The following is a 27777-nucleotide window of genomic DNA, read 5'->3' as shown; positions in this document are numbered from 1 at the left end:
GCGGATGAACGTCAGGTTCTTGTGGTCCGTCCAGATGGTAAAAGGCTCCTCGGCCCCCTCTAGCCAATGACGCCACTCCTCCAACGCAGCCACGACCGCCAGCAGCTCCCGATTGCCGGTGTCGTAGTTCCTCTCGGCAGGGAGGAAACGACGCGAGTAGAAGGCGCAAGGATGTACCTTCTGGTCCGAAAGAGAACGTTGGGATAGGACAGCGCCCAGTCCAGTATCCGAGGCGTCCACCTCCACAATGAACTGTCTCTTGGGGTCAGGGTGGAGCAGGATAGGGGCGGAAGTGAACCTCTTCTTGAGGGAGCGGAACGCAGCACATGCCGCTGGGGACCAGTCGAACGGCAGAGCGGGGGAGGTCAGCTTGGTAAGTGGCTCCGCCACTTGACTGTAGTTCCGGATGAACCTTCGGTAGAAGTTGGCGAACCCGAGGAAACTCTGTAACTCCTTCCGAGTGGTGGGTTCAGGCCAATCCTCCACAGCTTGGATCTTGCGAGGATCCGCTCGGGTCAAGCCCTTCTCAACGATGAAGCCCAGGTAGTCGACGGAGTCGGAGTGGAAACGGCACTTCTCCGCCTTGACGAAGAGCCGATTGTGGAGAAGGCGCTCCAGCACACGGCGGACATGCTGGATGTGTTCCTCGAGGGTCCTGGAGAAGATGAGGATGTCGTCCAGGTACACCACCACGAACACCTCCAGCATGTCACGAAGGACGTCGTTCATGAGTGCCTGGAATACCGCCGGGGCGTTGGTGAGGCCGAACGGCATCACTAGGTACTCGTAGTGGCCCCTGGGGGTCTTGAAGGCGGTCCTCCATTCATCGCCCTCACGGATACGGACAAGATGGTAGGCACTCCGGAGGTCCAGCTTGGTGAAGACGGAGGCCTGGGTCAGTGGCTCGAAGGTGGAGTTCATGAGAGGTAGAGGGTACTTGTTCTTGATGGTGATCTCGTTGAGCTGGCGATAGTCGATGCAGGGTCGCAGGTCCCCATCCTTCTTACCAACAAAGAAGAAACCGGCCGCTACCGGGGAGGAGGAAGGCCGAATGAGTCCTGCTTCCAATGACTCAGAGATGTAGAGATCCATCGCCTTCTTCTCCGGAACGGTCAGACTGTAGAGGCGGCTGCCGGGAAGGGGAGCCCCTTGGCGGAGGTCGATGGCGCAGTCATAGGGGCGGTGAGGTGGAAGGGCCTGAGCCCTGGATTTACTGAAAACCTCCAAGAGGTCATGGTACTCGGGAGGTATGGACGAGAGGTCCGGAGGCGACTCACCAGCAGGCCTCCGGGGCGGGGGACAGGACGCCGCCTGCAGACACAGGGCGTGACAGGAGGAGCTCCAGCCCTTGATGGTACCGGAGGACCAGGCGATGTGGGGCTCGTGCAGCGCGAGCCAGGGCCTACCCAGGACCACCGGGACAAGGGGGGATTTGGTGATGAGGAACTGGATTCTCTCGACGTGGTTCCCAGCGATGGTCAGCACGACTGGGCCGGTGCGTTGAGAGATGTCGGCCAGGCGGTGTTGGTCCAACGAAAAGATCTCCAAGGGCCTCACAAGGTCCTCAAGTGGAATGTTGGCTCGGGTAGCAAACTCGAAGTCGAGGAAATTCTCGTCTGCCCCAGAGTCGATGAGGGCCTCCACCGTGGCTCGTTGGTCCCCCCAGGCCAGGGTGACGCTCATCAGATGGTCAGGTGGTGCGCGGCTCTGGGAATGAGAAAAACGGCTCACCAGGATTTCCCGGGGTCTCGGCGAGCCTGATCTTTTGGCCGGGTGGGGCAGTCGGCGATTCGGTGTCCCTCCCTTCCGCAGTAGAGGCAGAGACCGGACCTGAGCCTTGCCTCACGCTCCGCCTGGCTCAGATGAGAGCGTCCCAGCTGCATGGGTTCCTCCTCGCGAACCGAACGGGAGGACCCGCTACCACCAGTTGTGTTGAGGACAGGGCGTCCAGGAGTGACGTCATGCGTCCGGGGAATCCGGGGTACCTCAGGAGGTAACAGTCGGGTCCTCTCGCGCCTTCTCTCCTGGAGGCGTCCGTCGATGCGGATGACGAGGCTAAACAGGTCCTCGAGGGAGTCGGGCACCTCCCGGGTAGCGAGCTGGTCCCGGACTTCATCACTGAGCCCCCTCAAGAAGGTTAGGCGAAGTGCAGGGTCGTTCCATCCACTCTCCACCGCCGCCAGTCGAAACTCCAGGACGTAGTCAATTACCCTGCCGCTCCCCTGTCGGAAGGTCCCCAACCGGGCTCCAGGGTCCAGACCTCGGGCTGGATGGTGGAACACTCTGCGGAGCTCCGCCACGAAGTCTGGATAGGAGAAAACAAAATCTGCATCCATTGCCCAGGAGGAAGTGACCCACTGGGCAGCATGGCCTGAAAGCAAGTTCGTCATATAGGCCACTTGGGACCCTCTAGCAGTAAAACGGCTTGGTTGATGACGGAAAACCAACTCACATTGCATGATGAATGTGGCACACTCCTCGGGATTGCCGTCGAACAGCCGTGGGACGGAGAGACGGGGTTCCCGAGGTGCGGGATCTGCTGGGGCTGCGGGGAATGTTCCTGAAGGATGTGAGGGAAGTAAAGCATTAACGGTGTCGCTCAGCGAGTGAAGCTGAACGAGAATACCAGATTGTTGTCCCGCCAGAGCGGCCAGTGACCCTTGAATAGGCAGGACCTGTTCCCTGAGATCCTGCACCGCAGCCGCAGCCCTCTCTAGTTGGTGGCTGTGATCCTTGGTCAACTCGACTTGAATAGCAAGTGCGGTTCTGACCCTCTCTGTGTCGGCTGGGGTCGTCATTTTGGTTGGATCGTAATGTTATGGTTTGACACCGACCCCAAACGCAACGACACAAGAGAGTAGGATTCAGAGTTGCCAAAAACAAGGGCTTGTTTATTAAGACTAAATAAACAGCACAGACTTGGAAGAGTTCAAACAAAGACTGGAATACAAGCAAGGATGAATGTTGCTGCTCTGCAGCTTCTCCCGGGATGGTAGTCTGGGGAAGCAGACGCTGACGTCAGAGCCGCTCTGCAGACTTCTCTCGGCAGAATCTCCGAGGTGGTTGCGGGACCGAGAGAGAGAGAGGGAGCGAGTTAACTCAGGGTGCAGGTGGAACAGAGCAGGTGAACAGGAGAGGTGACTTGTACCCGAAAACAGAGTTATCCAAGTGACTGAATCTTCGGTGTAAATACACACTGTGAGTAACGTTCCAAACACAATCCCAAGTGATAGATATCTTCGGTGCAAAATAAACACTGTGAGCGAAGTCCCAAAATACAAATCCAATGTGATAATATCTTCGGTGTGTAAACACACAGTGGGAGATGTTAGGCCAAAATATTATCCCAATGAAACAATCCAAAAAAGGCTAAACGCTGGGTGAGTGACTGTCTGATAAAAAGCTGGAAATCTTCAGTGTTATGAAAACACACGAAAACGGAATTGGATCAAAGACAGTCATAAAAAACTCACCCAGGCGTTGTGCGTAAAGAGCGTTGGAACAGAATGGAGCGAGCGCGTCGCCTCTGGGAAAGGGTGTCCAAGAGGAATGCTTCTTGAATATCCTGGAGGCAAAGCACAGGGAAACAACAGCAGGCAGCAGGAACGGCGAATGCAACTGAAATATCAAAACGATCCAACAAAACTTGAATGGGGAAACGGGGTATAAATAATACGGGAATGCTTAATTGACAAGCAGTGACAGCTGAGGGATGTGATTGATAAGCGTGTGGACGGGGGAGAACCAATCAACGACGTCTCTGGGAAGAAGCGTGTGAATAGGGGAATGAAATGATTAACAGAAAACAAATGGAAACAGAGCGAGTAGGCTTAAAGGAACAGGGCGAGTAAGTGAGCAAAGGACAAAAACCTCACAATTACACTGCTTGTAGTAGTAAATCAAATAGCATATTTTTTAAAATAAAATTACAGAAAATTATCACTAAAGTGCTATCTGTTGCAGCTGCACTGTTTTCCATTAAAATTGCATATTTGGATAAGTGTGACCATTTCTCAAAAACAGAAAATCATGTATTTATTTTAAATACAGAAAAGGATCACCAAGTTACCATTTCTCAAAAAATATAAATAAATACAGAAGATAAGCACTCGTTCACTCAGTGGACATTTCTAGCTCAATGCGAGGTCTGCTGCTGCTGGCTAATAATACGGTCAATACGTGGGGAGATCTTTGACAAGGCAACACGCATGTCATCCTCAAGGCTCAACTTGGCCCTATATTTTGTTTTCAGAGCTGTCATGGATGAAAAGCTAGCTTCACACAGATATGTGGTGCTGAATGGTATCAACACCTTAACTGCTGCATCATGAGATACTTGGTACTCAGCACCACACTCAGACCAACATGTTTCCAGGGGCACTTCACTGAAACGAGCTCTCCAGGTGGTATCAGATGAGATTTCAATGAGTTCTTCCAAGAGTTTGGATGGAGATGTGTCAGGAAGCTTTGTCTCAATGTTGTCTGTAAAGGGGTTCTTTATCCAGAGTAACTTGGTGATCCTTTTCTGTGTTTTATTAAATAATGATTTTCAGGGTGCCAGGGTGGTGCACGGCCGTCCCGGGTTCGACTCCCGGACCCGGCGACCTTTGCAGAATGTCTTCCCCCATATCTCTCTCCCATCCTTCCTCTCTGCCGGACTTGTCCAATAAACAAATTAAAAAGCTACCAAAACATATTAAAATTTTTTTTGATTTTCAGTTTTTGAGAAATGGTCAAACTTATTCAAATGTGGTATTTTCATGGAAAACAGTGCAGCTGCAACAGATAGCACTTTAGTGATAATTTTCTTTAATCATATTAAAAAAAATATATATATATATTTTTGAGAAATCTCAAGGCAACCCTGGCAGCCCTCTGAGGCACCCTAGTGCTGTTGAGAACCGCTGGTCTAGTCTGTGCTGAAAGTGTTAACATTACCATAGATAACATTCAGCCACTAGATGTCGCACTAGAGCAACAACATTTAATTTATCCAATCAGATGCATTCCACGTGGGGAAATGGGAAGTAGGTAGGGGGATACATGCATGCAACATGTAAACAACAACATTAATTTTAAATTCATCAAAAATTTATTTTGGGGGAAAAGCAATACTTTTATTCTGCACCTTTCTAAAAGCTCATTTCAGTGTCCTAGAACCACTTACTCTCTACCAGCTCTCAGACCTGCAGTACTAAGATGGACCATACAGTAAATCATCTAAGACAGAAATGTGGTTGAGCGGTTTATGGATCGATGGTTGTTCTCATGCTCATTTTCCACAAGTAGGAAGGATCAATGAGGCATAAAGGGTAAATCTAGGCCACAGTTCACATGAAGCGTGAAGTGGAGGCTAATAGATGTTTCAGATGATAACATGAGCATTCTAAATGGTCAACCTGCCATGGCTGGACTATGCCCCTAGGGGGCTTATTTGTGCTTATTTCAACAAAATTCCCATTGAGCTTCTCTGACTGGTTAGAAGGAGGAGCCTCTCTGTGAAACTTTAGAATGGAATATCTCTGCACTGCTGCTGCTACACTGGTCAATCTAACTCGCAGTAGACACAGTGTTGTGGCCCCTTGTATTTTAAACAATGTGCTGCTGGGGTCCCTTTCAATTAAAATCATTATTATTCCAATTGAAATTAGAGAAATGGTGCGATTAATATACCACAAGAATCCTCAAGCTCTCAGGGCCTTTGGTGGTCATCTGGGGCCCCTGATGGTCCAGGGCCCCAGGGAATTTTCCCAGTACGCCTGGTCAGTAATCTAGACATAGTTGTTGACATTAGCAAACACTGCAACAGGAAATGAACTACAGTCCAAGCTGTTCTCTAGCAATGCAACTCCACTAAATGTGTCTATGCCACAGGAGAGCAAACGGAAAAAATGGAAGGTGAGTTCTTGAATACATTTAGAAATCAATAACTATTTCCACCATGTGTTAGTCTATTGTGATCATAGCACCACCTGTTAAAAGTGGTGAAAACTTGTTAAAAAGACAAACGTCTTTAGATTAACTTTGATTCCATAATTTTTTGTTGTTGAATGAAATCTCTTCCATCCGCAATTCCAACTTTTCTCCACACTTTTCTAAACAACACATGCCTGGTGTACTCTCTCATTTCACTGTGTGGGTTATAGTAGCTTTGGACAAAAACATGTCCAGCCTGTAAATGTTTGATCAATGTATGCGCCAATTGCGTAACATGGGAGCCGAAACCCCTCCTCCTACATGCCCTGGCTGTGAAGTGGGCAATGGCTGTTTCCATGGAGACGTGCACCCATGAGACAGGAATTGTGCGACCGGGTCTGAAGTCTGAGGTCCATGTCTGTCAGAGGAGACACAGGGAGGAACAGGGACAACAGAGGCCTGCAACCAGGAGTGTATATGTATTCTGAAGACTGTGCGATATAACATGCACCTTTCCTCGCCCCATGCAGAGTGCCACATCATGGGAGCAACATAACAGCCCAGGGACACCGTCATCCCTGCCTATGCCCCCCAGCAAGCCACACCAGTGGGTACAAGTGGGCGGACATTCAGGTTTGTTCAACCTTTGCTCGCCCTGTTCTGTCTGTTTCTTTTGTCTGACAATGCCTTCCTCGCTGTGTTACAAACCTCCCTGGATTAGACACAAAAAAATGCTCTCTTCCTTCCCCTTCCTGCCCTGTCATGAGGGGCTCTGCAGGAAGCTTCCTCGTGGGGGAGTATGGCATGCTGCTGAAGAGGTTTTGTGACAGGGAGCGACAGTGCCTCCAGAAGCTGATGGCGGACACACTGAAGCCTTTCGTGCCAACCTACCATGGTGTGGTGCAGCGGGGGGGGCACGACTACAACATGATGGATGACCTGCTGACTCATTTCAACACTCCCGCCATCATGGACTGCAAAATTGGCAGCCGGTGAGTGTTAAGATTGGGCCTGATTCACGAAAATCCTGATTTACAATCAACTGTGCTGCTTACTACTACTAACAATAGCGTTAATAATAGCTTGGATTTATATAGCACATTTACAAGGCAACAAAAGAAAGACAAATAAGAAATAAACTAAATAAATGATAATAACAATAAATGACAGGGAGACAACTAGAGTTTGTTAAATAGGTGGGTTTTCAGGGCTGTCTTAAAGGAGTCCAATGATGTGACAGAGCGGATCTCAGCCAGGAGAGAGTTCCAGAGGGTGGGGGCCGCCACGCTGAAGGCTCTGTCCCCAAAAGCTTGTAGGCGGGTGTGGGGGATGGAGCGCAGATCTGTGTCTGAGGATCGCAGCCTCCAGGAAGGGGTATAGGGGTGGAGGAAGTCAGATAGGTATTGGGGGCATGGAGGGATTTGTAGGTAAGGATGGGGATACTACTACAAACTGTGAGGTGGTGAGATAATGTGCTGTGATCGCAGTCTGCATGGATTTTGCGTGCAATTTACAACGGCTGCAGCTAATCAGCGTGGGGAACTGTCTCCTGGTGGCATTTTTTAAAAGTCAGTTAAACTGACCCCTCGCACTTTTGATTTAGGCTGATCGGTAGTGCTGTTGCCTTTTCGTGCTTGCAAGTGTAACTCACCTGAATTAGAAACAATGTCCCCTGCATGGAAAACATCTGCCGATCAACCACAGGGGAATCATCCCCTGCATGGAAAACATCTGCCGATCAGCCACAGGGGAATCATCCCCTGGCCAAGGAAGCTTACTATGCTTCAGGGAGGGCTACTATATCCACACTCCTTTGACCTCCTGGGCCCTCATGGGAGACCCGTCCTGGACACCACTGTAACCCACTTGGATTCAAGCCTGGGTCCCCCACAACCAACTCTGCTTGGAGGGCATTCCATTCCTGACCTCTTTGCTGAAGGTCCTTCCTTTTTTTGCTGCATTTAAAAGTATGATCTCCAACAACTGTGTGTCGTCTTGTAACTGTCTTCGCTGATTACATTTATTGTTTATTCTTATTCTTATTTATTGTACAATATTTGCTGATAAACTGTGTCTTTGTTTTGTAAGCTCATCGTCGCTGTAAATGAGGATAACCTCATTGTCTTACGAGTTGAAATAAAGGTTTGAAATGTAATTGCAAGTTTGAGGCAGTGCTGCTGGTGGGGCAGAGCAGCAGCCGCAGCGGACGGGAGGTCCTTTGTCCCCACAGCCATCAGACTGTTCAACAGCTCAGTCTAGTGCGGGGGACCTTGACCTTTGACCTGTGGCTGTTGGTTGTTTGTTTCCTGTTCCCCACACCTGTTTTTATACACCTGCTTTTATACACCTGTTTTTATACACCTGTTTTATACACCTGGTTTGATTTGATCATGTTTTTATTATTATTACTGGTAGATATGATGTACTTTTAAATTGTTATCATGTGCTTACTTTTTTAATTCATGATGCGGACATAATTGTGAACGACTGAGAAACTGTCATTGTCTGTATATGTCTATTGTGTCTGTCTGTCTGTCTGTCTGTCTGTCTGTCTGTCTGTCTGTCTGTCTGTCTGTCTGTCTGTCTGTCTGTCTGTCTGTCTGTCTGTCTGTCTGTCTGTCTGTCTGTCTGTCTGTCTGTCTGTCTGTCTGTCTGTCTGTCTGTCTGTCTGTCTGTCTGTCTGTCTGTCTGTCTGTCTGTCTGTCTGTCTGTCTGTCTGTCTGTCTGTCTATCTATCTATCTATCTATCTGTCTGTCTGTCTGTCTGTCTGTCTGTCTGTCTGTCTGTCTGTCTGTCTATCTATCTATCTATCTATCTATCTATCTATCTATCAACAGGACATACCTGGAGGAGGAGCTGCAGCAGGCACGGGAGAGGCCCCAGCCTCGCAAGGACATGTACGACAAGATGGTGGCCGTGGATCCCAAAGCCCCCACAGCCCAGGAGGAGGCCCAGCACGGAGTCGTCAAAGCCAGATACATGCAGTGGAGGGAGACCCTGAGTTCCACCACAACGCTGGGTTTCCGCATTGAGGGGGTCCGAGTAAGTGCAAATCTGTCTGCTCAAATCAAATCAAATGTATTTGTAGAGCCCGAAATCACAACTAATTGCCTCGATGGGCTTCACAGATCAAGAAGAAATATCACAATAGATCCACAATAAAAAAAAAAAAAATTAAAATAAATAAAAAAATGTGCAACACCCTCAGACTTTCCCCAATGAAGATAAGGAACAACTCCCTAAAACCTAGCAATAGGAATTAGGGGAGAAACCTCAGATGAGCAGTTCAAAGGGGATCCCCCATCAGGGTGTCAGTGATATGGTGTTGCTATGGATGATAGATGGATGGAGAATAGAACAAGCGAATAATTGGTATGTGTATGCAATGCATATATACAGTACAGGTAATATAAACACATATACATACATACATAGTAGCAATAGTATCTAAAGTATTTAAGAACATTTTGAAATTAAAATAATAATAGAACTAAGAACAAAAAAGCATAGGAATACAAGCGCTGGTATGAAAGATAAGATGATGGCTCAAGGTTACTCGGACCCCTGAAATGTATTGTTGATAGTTGTTGTTTCCTAATAGTGTTTCAACAATAGGTCATTATGATCATACAGTATGTTTTATAAGAGCTGCTGTGTTGGGGGAAAAAACAAGGTAACACTTATAATACAGCCCACGTTGTACAGTGTAATTATCCGTAACTTACTGTGTAACATCCTCATATGAATCCGTACATATACAATATGTAATTGACTGATTCCTACTAGTACTTAAATGTAGGTACAGCAGAATTCACATTATATTACATTACATTTTGTCATTTAGGTGACGCTTTTATCCAAAGCAACTTACAAGTTTTGTATGACAAGTCAGCATGAGGGCACAACTCTATCAGCTGAGTAACAAATTGGGCCTCATTCAACAATACGCTCTTATTATTTTTCTTATATTCTTGCTTACCTGTCTGTTATGAGAACAATAAGAAAAGCCACCGCCACATTCATCAAGCCATTCTTAACGTCGAAACCGGTTCTTACCGAGGTCGGTTGCATGATGAATCCCACTCATTCTTAAATTCAAATGCACGTTTGTGCTAAAATCATTTGCACACAGACACGCCCGCTAGATCGCTGTCTGATGATCCATTCAACAGGAAGCGATTTGCGACTGATCTCAAAATGACACACACACACAAACACACACACACATCTCACGACTCGCGACTCAGTGCATGTGTGTGTAACTTCCTGTGGGTTGCTCATCGCATGTGTGTGTGTGTTTGTCTGATGACAAATAAAGACGTATACTTGTACTTATACGTATACCGCGTACTGTATAGTGCGAAATAAATCGTTCCAGCAAAGTAGGCTTTGTCAACACTGAACGACTTGACGACGCTTGTCAAGAACCAATTGCGCAGTAGGTTGGGAAATACTGGATCTGTCACCTGTCAACTCTCTCTGAAAGGTCCCTGTGGCTAAAACCCAGAATTCGCTCAGAACTTGTACGAGCAGAGAAGAGAAGAGAGGAGAGGAGATGTTGTAAATATGCATTCTATGCATACTGTTCTAACTGTTCTAACAGCAATATATAATCAATTTTAGAAGAAGAACGCGCGCAATAAGTTATAATAATAATTATTATTATTGAAAAGTTCTGGGTTTATAAAGTCGTATTTTGGGGCAATTGACCATGGTTTGCTTTCAACCCATGAACTCCTTCCTCTCTCACCTTTTTATATATTTTTCTTTATTGTATCTACTAAAACTGTATTGTATTGTTTGTTTTGTAAAGTGTCTTTGAGCATTAGGAAAAGCGCTATATAAATCTGATGTATTATTATTATTAGGAATGGTAGGCTTTTTTTATGTTTCTCATCTGGGTAAGAGTTTCTTATCTGGGTAAGAGTGCTCTCGACCACTCTTAGAATTTAGTCTTGCCTGAGAGAAAAGCAACAATAAGAAAACATTGCTGAATCCCAGGTAAGAACAAAATAAGAGGAAATGCTAGTTATCATCAAAGTGTTCAGACTTGAGTGCTACAGTGTTGTTGAGTGTAATGTTAGTATATTAGGAAGAGTGCATGGTAGTAGAAGATAGGGTAAATGTCAGGGAAATTACAATATTGTCTTTGTTTGTCTTGTTTTTCCTCTGCTGTACCTATAAGTACCAGTAGGAGCCGGTAAATAATGAATAGTTCTGGTTCTGTGTAATTACAGTGTAAGTTCTGGGTAATTACACTGTAAGTACAGTAGTTCACACGTCATCTAAAGTTGAAATCTCCATGCAGAAGGCGGACGGAGCGTGTCACACAAACTTCAAGAGGACGAAACACAGAGAGCAGGTAACGGAAGCATTTGAAGACTTTGTCAACTCCAACGTCGACATTTTGGTAAGTGTGATTTACGGTGAGTCTTTCCAGTTCTTTAGGTGATCTGCATGTGGACTTTATACTCGTCATATTTTGAATCAATGTATATCTTTTTTAACTTTGTATTATATTTCTGCAAATATTTCTGAATGTATGTTTTTTTTGCATTACACCTTGTTGTCCTGGCAACCTGTTTCATGTATTATTGCATATTATGCACATGCAAGATTTGTTAATGGAATCATTGTTAATCATTCAACAATTCCCTACTGCTTTTGTCATATGCTTCTGATTTGCCTAGTTCCTGTCAAGTAACACGGGATATGCATGCATTTTTGTTTACAATTTAAAGGTGCTATATAAAACATTCAGTCACTAGATGTCGCACTAGAGCACCAGCATATAATTTATCCAATCAGGTGCATTCCATGTGGGGAAATGGGAAGTAGGGAGGGGATGCATGTAAACAACAACATTAATTTTAGACCCGCCAACATTTTTTAAATGATGAATTTATTAATCAATAATATTTTTGAGGGGGAAAAGCAATACTTTTATCAATTTTTCTGTTCCCTCCTGCCTCCTTTGTAAAACACCCATTTTCCCCCTCAGAGAGGCTATTTGACAAGACTGAAACAACTTCGTCAGGTTTTGGAGACGTCGGACTTCTTCAGAACGCACGAGGTCAGGGGTTTCTCTTCGACCAGAACCACAATGTACCGTATTAGATGTTGTTTCAAACCTTCCCTCTGGAATCGTAGAACTCAATAGTCTTCACATGACCGGTAGCCATTGTGACATCATCATCAGTTCTCAATCACACTGGCGTGATCATGCACGTACGAGGTCTCACGGGTTTGAATGTGTTGCCGGAAAGTCATAATTTGTTCAATTTAGTTAAGCCAGCTTAGTTACAATGTGCTGTAAATGTCATTCTAGAAATAATTTCATTCGATGCATAATTAGTAAACTCCCCTGTGTGCAGGATGACTCATCAAAATCTTTTTACGGTCTTCCAGGAAATGACAAACTCTAAAATACTATTAAGAAAACGGGGCGGCTGGGTGGCGCAGCGGACAAGGCGCTCGTCACTAACGCAAGAGACACTGGTATCGAATCCAGCTGTCAGCGTTGCTTCCGGCTTGGCCGGCCGTCATACTGGCTCGATTGGCAGAATCAGCGGGAGGGAAGCCGGCGGGTGGGTCTGGGTCGTTGTGGACAGCGACTCCTACAGTTTGGTCGGGGTGCCTGCACAGCGAGGGAAGGATCTAAGAGAGGTAGTGTGACCTTCCACACGTTACACTCTCTCAGTGAGAGTCCGCGCTGCCAGGTGAAAAGAAGTGGTGGGCTGGGTACACATGTGTCGGAGGAAGCATGTGATAGTCTCCGCCCTCCCAGACCGACGGTAGGGGGTAGAGTGCGCAACGACCGGGAAGGGGATTGGGAATTGGCATAACGACTAACGGGAGAAAAACGGAAAAAGAAGGAGGAAAAAGATTAAAAATTAAAATTAAAATTAAAAATAAATAACTTTTTGCCATTGTTGGGACAGATACTGGCGTACTGTTACGACTGAGGTAGGTGTGTTGAACCCAAATGCGGTACAGAAGAAAGGTGCAGAGACGGTAGTTGCTCTTCTCACCAAAAACAGTGTTTCCTTTTATTTTTGAAACATCAAGAGCGATACTGGTATTATACAAAAGAAAAACAAACTAAATAATAATTAAACAATATCAAAAACATGGCAGCCGCATCCTCCAGGCCTGGAGCGACACGACTCTCCGTAGACAACTACTCACGGTAACGTTAGATGAAGAACTGACAAATGAGAGAATAAACACAAGGCCATTATAAAGAGAGTCAAACACACAGCAGGCGTCAATCAGCAATCAGGACAACCTGGAAGAATAGAGAGGGTGAAATACTCCAGGGCCCTCATTCATCAACGTGTTCTACGCACAGATCTGTGCTTACCCTGTGCGTACGATCATTTCTAAGCAAAGAGTGGGATTCATCAATTTCAACTTGAACTTGACTCCGTGCTTACATCTACGCACAGTTCAGACCTGGCGTACCTAGCGCCCAGTGGTAGAATATATTATTACAACAAGGAAATGAGCTTCTGTGCATAATAACACTGGCATGTTCTGTACGAACCGTAGTTCATTATAGTTCATTGTAAAATAGCAACAGTAGTGTAATTATGGTCAAAACCCTATAAATAGCATTTGGAATAATAGATCTTTCTCTCAGAATGAATGCAGCATGGTTTATATAGCGTTATCGGAATATACGGGGTGTAGGCTACTGACTGACTGCGCTCCGCGTAGCTTGATTGATTGATTGATTGAAAAGTTTATTAACAGATTGCAGAATGGGTACAGTACAGTACAGCTCAGTACATACAATTGTTAATTGGGGATGCAGACCAACTTTCGTCCTGTTTACATCAGGGTCCCCCATTTTCAATTCATCATAAATCATAAAGCTCAACTCGTTATTATTTTGCGCACAGACCGCCGAAACACGGGAACGTTTTGATTATATTTAAAAGGCTTTACGTTAAACGAAACAAGTGGAATTTCGAAGCTGTAAGCAGAATAAGTCATATGAATATAGTGTTCTTCCCCCTTTTTACTGTACAAGAAAGAATAGAAAACGCATTGCAATGACACCATGCAGACAGATAGTGGACAGACTGCATGCTGTCAGAGTATGATATCTTAATCAAACATTCTAGAACATTTGTCGTCACAGATCATGTCCTAATGGAACATAGGCTATGGCATGGATCGTGATATTGTGTGGACTGTTATTATTACTGTACACCGGTACCACCCATTGTGACAACAGCCTTGTGAGTCCTGCACACAAACATGATGGAATTCAAGTTCATGTATTGAAAGGCAGGCTATCATACATGCAGTGAGATTCATTGTTCTTGTATATGCTCTTGTATTATATTGTTTATATAGGCTACCCAATACTGACATCAAAATAGATTGTAGTATGCCTCTAGAAATCATATGCAGCAGGTAGAAAATTGACGGGAGATCCATCGCGATTTGGAATAGAATTGAGGAGAACTTTAATCCGTGGGTATTAATCAAACAACACGGGAAAAGGCAGTCATATTCCAGCGCGGTCTTTATTAGCCGACAACAAAATAGATGCCTCTAAAAATCATATAGCCAATCGAACACAACTAATAAAGGCATTCATATTACAGCACGGTTATAATGACACACAACCAACGCCAAACAGTGGTCAACGAACGGTCTTTATTAGTATTTTGAGCTGTCCAGGCAGAATTGCAGCAATGGTCTTAGGGAGCCGTTGATATCTGACATCACCGTTTACAAGTCCGCCTTTTATTTATCCCATAAATCATAATACGCGATAGTGTCTTCTTGGTTCGACAGCAGTGAACAATCTTCGTGGAGTTTCTCAGAGTCCCGCTCGGGTCAGTCCATTATTTCACATCCCATGGGGGGTGTTTCCTCATTTTCATGACCATATATGGATAATCATGCACGAGCATTGACGGTAGAACAAAGTGGTATTCATCAACACGGAGGAGCATAGAGCCTGCTTACGCACCGTGTGATGAATCCCGACTTCCCTGTGCGTACACTAGTTCTACATTCCGTGCTTACGTGTGGAAATAGAAATGTTCTACGCACACTATTGATGAATGAGGGCCCAGGAGTGGCGCTAGGAGCTTTTACTCATAGGAGAGAGTAAAAGACCCAAACGTTACAGTACTGTATGTGATCAGACATACCGTATGTGATAAAAGAACATAAACATATATTTCGATTTCATGGGGCGTAGAAGTAAAAAGGGTGTTAACATGTGAGTATGTATAACGATGGCCACTGACACTACACGCTCACGAGTGCAAGATGCCTACCTCGCGTAAGCGTTGGTGCACATCCTCAGACATTAACGCTACACGTGCAACGATATACAATCCGCCAGGTACATGAAAAATACACAAACAATGGATTACAATTAGGCTACCATGTTCTGAAATCATGATGAGATTACAGCAATTTTATTTAATTTGTTACTCCCCTATCCTTACCTTGCTACATAATGATACCAATAAATGTAAAGGTGCTGTAAGTGGTACAGTATACTGTATGTTTGTTAAAATAAGTGTTAAATAGCTCTACATTCCGATAGCCATACACTGATATAGAGTGTTTGGTCAGTAACATGGGTCTCCCAGTCCTTCCGCTTTGCAGTAAACAGAAAATACATTTTCTGGTATCCCTTCCCATTTTATCCAATCAGGAGAGAGAACCCTAGATATATTTTTTTCTTATTTCAAGAAATCTAGCTAAAGCAAATTAGATTAATGCATTGGCAGATAATTTTTTACTTATTTCACTGGGACTGGGAGACACATGTTACTAACCAAACACTCTATATCAGTGATGGCTGTCAGAATGTAGAGCTATTATTTTAAGATGTAGAACACTTATTTAATGTAGATACAACGTTCGTTAAGCAAACAAATAAATACAACAAGATACACACCCTGTGCTTATCCCTTGCTGCTATCTTGATGACCTAACTTCTCCGTTTGTCTGACTTTGCAGATGACACTACTCTAACACTGGTTCCTCTCCACAGGTAGTGGGCAGCTCTCTGCTGTTTGTACACGATGGAACGGGAAAGACCGGAGTCTGGATGATTGACTTCGGGAAGACGGTGGCCCTGCCACCACCTCTGGCCTTGGATCACCGCACTCCATGGGTCGAGGGGAACCGGGAGGACGGCTACCTGTGGGGTCTGGACAACCTCGCTGAGATCCTGACCAGTATCCTGACCCCCACCTGAACCCCCCACCCTGGACAGAACTGGACCTCGTTATCTTCAGTCTTCGATTGTTCTGTATACTTGTACTGTGGAGGGCTGTGACTCCGGATGGAGAGGTTGTGGGAAGTTACACTTATCAGGATCTTGGACTTGAACTCTGAATTTGGGGAATTTGGGGTACAGTAGATCTTATTATGCAGTTGATAGTATGAAAAATGGAAGACCAATGGGATGGAAAAATCAAGTAGAACACAACTTAAAAATGTATCCAATACACTTCCAATAATTTTTTATCAAAATCACATTCATTATGTTTCTGATCAATGCATGAGGTATAATAATCCATTGCATTTGAACTAATCATGATTTGGTACAGTATGCTTAAATGGTATTGTGAGATGGGTTGTGAGACCAAACGGTGCCATTCATAGTTTGTTCATTAGGTTGTGAAACATTTTGTACCTGTCCATAAGGTGTGTGTGTGTGTGTGTGTGTGTGTTTGTGTGCAAACCTTTGTATTTTCAAATCAAGTGTAATGTTAGGCACTGAATCATAGACAGACAGTAGGTGACACTCCCCTGCTTCCAACACTGGTAGAATTTTTTTTAATAACACCTCTTGCCATCGTTTATAAAGTAAATCACAGTTCCTTTTTAGTAAGTGCTGCTGGCACAACCTAGTTTTCTGATATCAGAAATGGTACCTTCACTGATAGTGTCCTCTTAACTCCACTTATTGGTTGGAGATGGCAGTTCTTGTATTGACCTTCACCACCAGAGCAGTCAGACAAGTCAGAATTTATTATTTTATTTAACCTTTATTTCACCAGGTAAGAAGCTTGAGCTCAAAGAGCTCTTTTTCGAGCAACACCTGACATAAAACAACAACAAACAACCATACAGGACAGTAAATGAACATAGGCAAAGGACAAAAAGATAAAGATAAAAAGAGCAAGCAGCAGCACGGGAGAGCAAATGCTTAACCTGAGAAGCATTTGCACACTCCCATATCGGTCATTAAAAGGTCAGTAATTAGTGTTTTTAAACTGTGCAAAGTAATAAAAGCCTGGGCCCTCATTTATCAACAATTATTAGAAAGTGTTCTATTTTAGTACTTAAGCACATAATTTAGAATGTGTGTACGCACAGAAATATCGGGATTTAACAACCGTGCGTACACGGGTCCTACGCACACTCCGTATTGATAAATACCATTCGTCCTTACCGTCAATGCTCGTGCATGATTATCCATATATGGTCATGAAACACCCCCATGGGATGTGAAATAATGGACTAACCCGAGCGAACTCTGAGAAACTTCACTGAGAGGGAGATTGTTCACGGAGGTCTAAGCAACTAATTTAACGCGCTGGCGAACCAAGAAGACACAACGCGTGTTATGGGAGAAATACAATATATTTTGTTGTCGGTATTAGGTATAGCCTATATAAATTATATATGCATAGCCTACATTATGCAACAGTAATTTGCACATAACGCAGCATGGCACAGACATGTCACACGGAGCCCCGCGATGCCTGCATTGTCCTTGTATCTTATATCTTTACATCTCCTCGCTGACGGACCCATGTATAGCCTATATCATATTCATATATGTCTCCAGGGAATCGTGGGGCTCGGAAAAGAAAGGGAACCCCTGCTATAGCCTATCTTTTATAAGCTATTTTATTTACAGTAGTCTATTTATGATTTGTTTGCATAGCCGGTCTCAGTTATGCTGTGGCTGGATGGGTCGGGATTAATGAAGCTGATAGGAGACTGCTTCTCGGCTATACGAATTAAAGCCACGATTGAAAATAATGTACTTCCTTCTTGACAATAGCATATACTATGACAATAATACGAGAGCATATACAAGAACAATGATTCTCACTGCCATGTATGATGTAGCCTACGCCATGTGTAGCCTGCCTATATGTGATCAATAAAAACGCGAACTTGAATCCCATCATCATATTTATATGTTGTGTGTCCACTATGTTTGTTACTTTGTTATCCCCCCCCCCCCCTATCTATGTAAAGCGACCTTGGGTCTCTTGAAAGGCGCTATATAAAATGAAGCTATTATTATTATTGTTATTATTATTATTATCACGTCTGTGCGCGGAGCTCACAAAAAAAAAAGGCTGTCTTTTGTTTGAGTCTCAGACTAGCTTCAACGGAGGTAATCTATTCTAACCAACAAATTGAAGTAGAAAGCATTTCGTTGTGGCCAATCTTATTTGGAAACATGACACACAAAATAATAGTATTTAGCTTTTTATTTGAAACAATATTTAATCGCGTTTGGAGGTGGGTGTTCTGTGTCTGCCCCCCCGTGCCAAACAAGCAGGCAGGCCAACCTCTTGTTCGCGCGTGAGCCCGTTATAATTACACTGTCTCTATCTTACAATGAACTATAATGAATTATGGTTCATACAGAAGTTGAACACGTCATTGTTGAAACTAATGCACGGAATCTTATTTCCGCGGTGCAATATTAAATATTCTACCACCGGGCGCCAGCTACGCATGCTCCGAGCTGTGCGTATATATACGCACAAAGTCAAGCACAAGTTCAAATTGATAAGTCCCACACTTTGCTTAGAAATGATCGTATGCAGGGGTTACGTTTAAGAGATTTTTGAAGTCCATTCCATGTAAACGGAGCAATACTCTATGATGTCAAAAAGAGTAGTGGATCAGTGGTGCTCCATCAGGGCTGGACTGGGACCAAAAATCGGCCCTGGCATTTTTGGCCCAGACCAGCGCACCATAATCGGTCGGACACCACTCACCAGTACACCATCCTTGCGGTCCCCTTAAATATGCGTACATACTGTACTATACCCCCAACCCACTACAAAGCTGGGTAGTAAGTGCCATGGACAAGTGTACCAGTGTACTCACTCACTCTTGGCTGAATCTGAGTGGTGATGTAAACATCTGCATCATAGCAGTCTCAGGATGGGCAAAGTAGTCTATAGCCTGTTCATCCCTGTCTCTCTCCTCCACAACCTGGCTTGACTAGACATAAGGAGAGAGGGATGATTACAATTAACTGGTACATTCAGGTCCAGAATTGTTGGAATTCCCTGACAAAGATGTGCAAAAAGCTGTACAATTTAAACAATACCATACTGGTAATGAGCAAATAGTTGTTTATTCAATGAATGCATGGAGCTGTTCCATCTTATTTCATTTGATACTAACTACTCAGATCATACAGATTTCAAGTATTCAAATATCAATGATGAATATTGCATAAGGTTTACACAGTTAATAGATCACCTTCTTGTTTTATATTCATGTTCAGAGAGGAGTAATAGTTAGATCTTTGTATGTGATTTACATGGCAATTAAATCAATGGTGTGCTTGTTTGTTTGGGGAGTTTGACCTACAGTTAATGTGCCTACCATGTGAAGGTGCATGCTCAATGTACAGCACAAAAACAATGTGTGTAGGTGGAGACTCACAGATAAGTAATAAGTTATAAGAGTAAGTAATCCATTCCATATATATCCTAATAGTTACCGTATTACCATACTTGGCTGAAAATAAACTTTGCTGCCTGTTGTGAATGTGTTTTTCCCTGTAGGCTAATACATAAGTAGGCATACATTTTTGCAGTTGAGCAAAAATGTGCAGTTGAGTAGGCTATATGTGCTGTGTTTTTATGTCTTCCATCGAGGACCACCTTGGAAATAACTGTTTTAATGAATGCTTTTAGGTGATATCCTCAGGAATACAAATTGGTTTTTAATTTTTAATTCATTTTAATTTTTTTATTTCCATTTCCATCAAATCAAAAAAGCAGTTTTTGCAGTTGAGCTACAGGTGTTGTATATTATACAGCATTTTCATGCATCTTTATCAAGGGAACCCTTATCCTAATGATTTTTAAAATAATATTATGATGATACGATATGGACCTAGTAGTTGGGTCATCTCTGGCACTTCGTTTCTCAATGGATTTGTGAGGGTTAATAAACTAATTTAGCCCGGGTGTATTTATAAAAAAAAAAGGCGGGGACAATTTGTGAGAGTCATGTATACCAGCCCCCCTCTCAGTCATGTACCAGCCCCCTCTCAGTCATGTACCAGCCCCCTCTCAGTCATGTACCAGCCTCCTCTCAGTCATGTATACCAGCCCCCTCTCAGTCCTGTATACCAGCCCCATCTCAGTCATGTACCAGCCCCCTCTCAGTCATGTACCACAGCCCCATCTAAGTCATGTACCACAGCCCCCTCTCAGTCATGTACCACAGCCCCATCTCAGTCATGTACCACAGCCCCATCTCAGTCATGTAGGCTACCTGCACGACTGGCGGGGAGGTGCTTAGTAAGAGATGTGATTGGGCCAGCCCAGTGTCAGTCAGTACCAATGGGGCGCTGTCCCAGCCTAGTAGTGGGCCGGTCGTTGACCAAACTAAAAAAAAAAAAAAAAAAATGTCGGGTTCACACTGGAATTGGAATTATTTGATATGCGGTTGCTTATAAAATAACTGAAAAATAGATATGATTAGATTAGATTAAAATGTATTGTCATTATACAGCACAAGTACAGTACAACAAAAATAAGTTTGGCATCCAACCAGAGTGCCAATGTAACAATAAAGTGCAATAGCATTAGCAATATACAATGTACAGGCGATCAAACTGAATATAAATATATAAACGAGTACTACTGAGTAATAGTGCTAATCAGATGTATGTACAGTGTTATAGTATACAGTGATGAAGGTTTAGAGACACTGTGGTAGTAAGTCATACTAGTATGAGTAGATACGGGATATGTACAGATATAGATATAGTATCTACAGGTATAGATACTTAACCTACTTGCCTCGTATGAATGTGTATGCATGTGAATGAATGTTGGTGGTGGTCGGAGGGGCCGTAGGCGATGATTATTCGCCACGCTTCCGTGAGTCTGCCTCAGGGCAGCTCTGGCTGCAATTGTAGCTTACCACCACCGGTATGACTGTGTATGAACGAATAATGGACTCTGTGAAGCGCTCTGAGTCAGAGAAGAGCGCTATATAAATCCAATCCATTATTATTATTATTATTATTATTATAACAAATGATTAAGATTATATACATGTATATAAAGACAGATACATACGTGTACTGTGTTAAATATAAATATAATATTATGGTATATACAGCATTATTGTACATGCTATCATACAGAGTTATATGGGTTATATGTAGGTATATTCAGACAGATTTATATACGGTAAATATACATATATATACACAGTGTATATAGCCTTATACTATAGTTTGGGGTAGGTAGTTATTACAGCAGTTTTAAGGCAGTTGTAGACAGTGAAAGTGGTAGGCAGGTATAAATTGAGTATAGGCAACAGTTCAAAGTTTGTATGGGTAACACTGAAAGTATAGCGGCTAACACTGAAAGTAAAGATAAAAACAGGTATTACATCATCCTGCTTGTGTTTTCATTAACATCTGATCAAGGGCCTTTTGTAGGTGGGATGAAGGCAGATGTCAATCATCCACACACCTGTCCACTTCAGTCATTCAGCCATCACCTGCCCTCACCCCACCCCCCACCCGGCCAAGATTAAAGGCATGAAGAGACACGTTGTGGTCCCTGACCAAATCCTCCCACACAGTCTACAAGGAAAATAACAACTCTGGAAGTCATGGTGGATCCGTGGGTGGATCCAATAGAGCTGCAATTACATAAAAATAGACCTGTCTACCTTTTGCCACCTTTTGACCACGCCCCTAATTCCAGGAATAGTAGAATTGTTGAAAGGGGGATGTTGAGATGCTAGTTTTTTTTTTTATTTACTTATTGTTTTAATATCAAGACAACAACCTGAGATAGGAGCCTACATGCGGTCAGCACAATCACAATCTAGAAGCCCACTTCAGAAAGTGTTACTTTTAAGCAAAGAAAAGGTTTACTTTTTGTAATGTTTAATTTATACACACTTGGTAGTAAACATGTAAATGAATACAAATCTAAATTCAGGGGGGGGGGGGAGATTGTATTGGGTCCCATTGTTAGAAGCCTTCATTTGACACACAACACTGACAGACTTAATTGACCCAACAAACTGAGCCAAATTGAAACATTCATCTGAGAATTCCATCGATATTGATGATACATGATAAACAGAAAATAATCATAATTGAGAGACGAAAATTGTAATCCCATTGGGGGTAGGGGTTGAGGGGGGTGTTATGGATCATGGATATTAGATAGGGGGGGCGCTGACCCAAAAAAGGTTGAGAATCACTGTTCTAAATGATACATTTGAAGATGTTAGTCCCCGTATTTTGTTTGGTGAGAACATGCTACGGGGAGTAGAGAAAAAAGGGTTTTTCCAATCATTCAAGATGTTGGAAATGTAATATAGCGGACCTCATCTTTATGCCAAAGGTGTTTGAGTAGATACATCTCTGGATACCATATCTGTATGACTAACTGATTTGAAAATGGAATGTTCAGCCTGATGGTGGCGCTATAGGAAAGGTCATAGGGTCACCAAAATCAACCGGCTTCTTCTAAGGGTCCTGATTGCGCACAACAAACTAGAAAAGGTTTGAACTAGGGATGTTCGATATTGGCTTTTGGTAACACTTTATAATAACACTCAGTTATAAGACCTTTATAAGGTATTTGTAGATAATGAACTAATCATGAACAAACCATTTATATACATTCATAAATTATTATTAAATCATTTATAACTATATTTGTATAACATTTACAAATTAGTTCTACATTATTTATAACTCATTATCAACATTGTTTGTACTTAATTATTTCATCATTAACCCATTCTCTGCCACGACTTTGATCATCCTAAACCATCCTCTGCCAGCGCTATTTGTCTATGGAGATGTTCACCTTCTTTGCAGGGCTATAACTTTTTAAATTGTATTGCTAAATTGACATTACTATGGCCCATTCAACATCAATTATCTATTGTTCAGGATGTAGGAACGTTTTACTTTTTCATTCACACATTCATACTAAAATACTGCCTAGAGTATAAATATGTTTTTATCGTTTTCTGCAGTATTTCATAGAACGTGAGATATAGGCATAAATGCATATAATATCAAATGCAGTTTGATACCGATCCATGCTATATTAAAAATGTCAACTGTACATGGTCCTAAACGTCATGACTGATCATCTGCGGGTGAACGGAGGGGGGGGGGGTCGTTTATAATTCAATGGCCGACGTTAAATGATTTATGTAGTATGGGTGATATATTGATCAGAGCAGTTTGTATCGAAAATGATAAAGAAAAACGCTGAAACTCACCCCAGTCTCCTCGTAGCATTGGGCGATGAGAGTGGAGCAAACAGATCCCAATTATGGGATGTTGATCGATGCGATCCATTTCCGGTTTGTATATTACTAATACACGTCCAAATCATGTTGATTATTGAGTTATGGCAAAGATCCATATCGACGTGTCTGTATTGAGCCCCGGGACGATAAACGAGTTGCCGGACGAAAATAGGGGACGGACCGAGCTACAATGGGCACTTCCGGTTTGGCAACTCGCCGATCGGCCACCAGGTGGCGGTATTGAAGCGTTGCAGAGTTGTGATGGCTCAGACAGCATCAGCCAAGACACCGTGGGTGAAATATGAATACCATGACGAAAATATGAAATATTGATCTCAAACACGCCTTACGGCGTGATTGGCAGACAACGCATGGCGGAGAAACCCGCCTTAACACGTGATTGGCGGAAAAAGGGTTAAATAATGTTGTTTAATGTGTAGTAACACATTTGTAGATGCTGGATGGATATGAAAAAACAACTATACTGTACCTCCATTTATTTGTTCATGTTCAACAAATGATTTGTAAAGACATTCATAAAACATCTATATAAATCATTTACAGATGCTATTGTTTGCCCTAATCTAAAGTGAAGCATATTCATCATTAACAAATGTCTAATACAGTTAATTATTTGTTCACTTTTTCCTCATCTGTTACAAATGTTGTAGACAGCTTTCGGATACACCCTTCTTTGTGGCATCAAACAGTGACATAATTAGGACTATAGATAAATGCAATTTTATTAACATATAAAATACATGTGCACACATACTGTAACATATAGTGTAACTTGGGGGGCACTAGGACCCCCCAAAAAAATTGTTTAGCCTGCTCATACCTTAAAAGCATGGGGCATCACGAATAACTTGGCTCTGCTAATGTATATCGTGCTTCCATTCAAACAGACGGCAACAAGCGTGAAGTCAAGTCTCACTCGCGTGAGACCTCCTCTACATACTCTGGCAATACCTGGCCAGGGTACTCCTGGGTCCTAGTACCCCCACGTTACACTATATGTTATGTGTGCACTGCACATGTATTTTATATGTTAATAAAATTGCATTTATCTATAGTCCTAATTCTGTCACTGTTTGATGTCACAAAGAAGGGTGTATCCAAAAGCTGTCTACAACATTTGTAACAGGTGATGAAAAGTCAACAAATAATGAACTGTATTAGACATTTGTTAATGATGAATAGGCTTCACTTTAGATTAGGGCACACAATAGCATCTGCAAATGATTTATAGATGTTTTATGAATGTCTTAACAAATCATTTATTAAACATGAAAAGACAAGTCTGGTAATTGCTTCGTGTGTATTCATAAAAGTCCACAAATAAACAAACTATTAGACATTTGTTAATGATGAATAGGCTTCACTTTAGATTAGGGCACACAATAGCATCTGCAAAAGATTTATATATAATTTATGAATGTCTTAACAAATCATTTGTTGAACATGAACAAATAAAGGAGGTACAGTATAGTTGTTTTTTCATATCCATTTTTCAAAGCATCTACAAATGTGTTACTACACATTAAACAACATTATTTAATGATGAACAAATCAAGTACAAACAATGTTGATAATGAGTTATAAATAATGTAGAACTAATTTGTAAATGTTATACAAATATAGTTATAAATGATTTAATAATAATCTACGAATGTATATAAATGGTTTGTTCATGATTGGTTCATTATCTACAAATACCTTATAAAGGTCTTATAACTGAGTGTTATTATAAAGTGTTACCTGGCTTTTTTACCGATATCCGATATACCGATATTGTCCAACTCTTAATTTCCGATACCGATATCAACCGAAACCGATACCGATATATGCGGGGTCCCTTTTTTTTTGACAATAAAAGTATGCATTGATGCCTGGGTTAATTTCACTGGATGCATTCAACAAGGCATTCTAAATGTAAACATTATCTGTGCATCTCCCCTTTTCTTCTCTCTCTCCCTCTGGTTCTCACTCTCCCTTTCTCTTTTTCCCTCTCTCTCTTTTCTTCTCTCTCCCTTATTTATTGTAATTTTCCTTGTATACTATTGCTACTGTAATTTAGCATTTTATGTACATATGTATGTACATAACCTTGTTTTTGTATCGATACCGATAATTTCCAATATTACATTTTAATGCAGATCATTTCCAATATTACATTTTAATGCCAATATCGGCCGATAATATCGGTAGGCTGATAATATCGGACATCTCTAGTTTGAACAAAAAGTATTTGAGATTATACTCCTTCTGAAATTGAACATTTAGCCTAATGGTGGTGCCAAAGTAAAAGTCATGGGGTCACCAACATCAATATAGTTCATAATGGGGTCCTGAATGTGCACTGCAAATGAGAAAATATTGGAATCAAAGCTATTGAGTTATCGCGTTCACATATAGGATATACATTTTTGGCCTGATGGTGGTGCTAGAGTAAAGGTCATGGGGTCACCAAAATCAGGTGACCCCAGGTGCTAATTACTGGAAGTAGTAACAACTAAAACGCACGTGTGCAGCCTTAACAAATAAACAACACAGACAATACACATTTTGGCTAAATTATCTTTTTTTTTTATCTACTTTTTTCTCCCATTTTCTATTTTTCTCCCATCCCAATTTCGTATCATCCAATTCTACCCTCCCCTGTCTCGAACGCTGTTAGGCTATGCCTCCCACAAGCCGGCTGCAATGTGGACGAAGCCTTACATCACGTGTCCCCTCCGGTACTCGAGGAAGCAGCCGTCGCATCTTTTCACCTACACAGCGCGATCTCTCAGCGGCGGGGGTCTGCGTGGGAGGGACACGCCGCCCCCGTCGCTTCCTGATTCTGCTGCGCAGGCGCACCAACCGACCTGTAGGAGTCGCTGTCCACAACGTCCAATCCCCACCCATCAGCTTTCCCACCCCTAACACTGCCAATTGTGTTAGTATGAACGACCAGCCAAGCTGATAGCAATGCGGAGAGCTGGGCTCGAACCCAGCGTCTCCTGCATTGGTGGCGAGCGCCTTGCCCACTACACCACCTAGCCGCCCCTTGGCTAAATTATCTTGACTTTAATTGCCCTGCAATTCAGACCACAATGGGATTTAAGGGATTAATGGGATTTTTTTATTTAAGATTCAAGATATAACTGCACTAATGAAGGTTGCTTAAATACAGAGAGAGAGAGCGAGAGAGAGAGAGAGAGAGAGAGAGAGAGAGAGAGAGAGAGAGAGAGAGAGAGAGAGAGAGAGAGAGAGAGAGAGAGGGGGGGGGAGGGAGAGTACAAGAGAGAGAGGTAGAGTACGAGAGAGAGTGAGAGAGAGAGAGAGAGAGAGAGAGAGAGAGAGAGAGAGAGAGAGAGAGAGAGAGAGAGAGAGAGAGAGAGAGAGAAGAGAGAGAGAGAGAGAGAGAGAGAGAGAGAGAGAAAACTAGAGTGGGGGTGATGTCTACATCATAAAAGAGAAAACATCAGACAGCCTCTTACTTTATATAGATCCTCTCGCTGGTCATTGGTCATCAGATCCTCGATACTCGCAGAGCTGAACAGCTATATTTAGCTATCTTATCATCCTATCATCGGAAACAGGTGGTAATTTTTATTACTCCTCTTTGCTATGCTTATGTTGTTATGTTATGTTATGTTGTATTTCAAACTGGGTTATTGACCAAAATATCATGTTGCATGTGAGATGTTTATCAGTGATCATCATTTGAGGTAAAATATTGAGAGTACGGTATGAACTTATATGGAATGTAGCAATCAAATATATCAGCCAATCATATTTTCATAACCTGGTTTCATACTTGGTTTCAGATAATAATATTTCCATATTTTGTATTGTTTTAATACTGTATATACAAGCTCATTGTTTTATTTTTTATTTGAACCATTATTTAAAGGCAATGAAATAGAAAAGTATATTGTACAATTAAAATAAACATACCGGCAGCCCACTAGATGTATCTCTCATTTATGTTTTAATTTATTTTTCTTCTTTTTTTATAGACTACAGTGACTTTGGAGTCATGACCCCCGCTTTACCTCAGCACAGCATGACCTCACAATGTGAAATTGTATGAGATACAGTGAATCGGAGGACTTCATTACATGAGCTTTACCACAGCTGACATACAGTATAACATATAGCTGCTGGACATATCTTCGTTGGCCTGTCCTTACAGAGATACACACTTATATTGTATGTTGGCATATGCGAGTGTGGTTTGACCAGGCACAGGGGTAGTACAGTAGATGCTTGTGCGGTGGTGTGTCTGTGGTGCCGCGGTCATGCCTCAGAGG

General features: G+C 42.7%; 1 protein-coding gene across 1 annotated transcript in view; it reads left to right on the top strand.

The window, feature by feature from the left end:
• Positions 1-16154, top strand: part of itpkca (inositol-trisphosphate 3-kinase Ca) — a gene marked incomplete at both ends in the record, with an annotated part of 82081 nt that extends 65927 nt beyond the window's left edge. Inside the window, 5 exons of the mRNA XM_084320441.1 lie at positions 6684-6908; positions 8755-8959; positions 11226-11327; positions 11919-11990; positions 15948-16154. Of these exons, the coding sequence (XP_084176567.1) occupies positions 6684-6908; positions 8755-8959; positions 11226-11327; positions 11919-11990; positions 15948-16154 (811 nt within the window). The remainder of the gene's footprint in view (positions 1-6683; positions 6909-8754; positions 8960-11225; positions 11328-11918; positions 11991-15947) is intronic.
• Positions 16155-27777: the final 11623 nt, after the last annotated feature.

The sequence above is a fragment of the Notolepis coatsorum genome (assembly GCF_963971535.1).
Source record: "Notolepis coatsorum genome assembly, chromosome: 8".
NCBI lineage: Eukaryota > Metazoa > Chordata > Actinopteri > Aulopiformes > Paralepididae > Notolepis > Notolepis coatsorum.
This window is presented reverse-complemented; position numbering and strand designations above follow the sequence as displayed.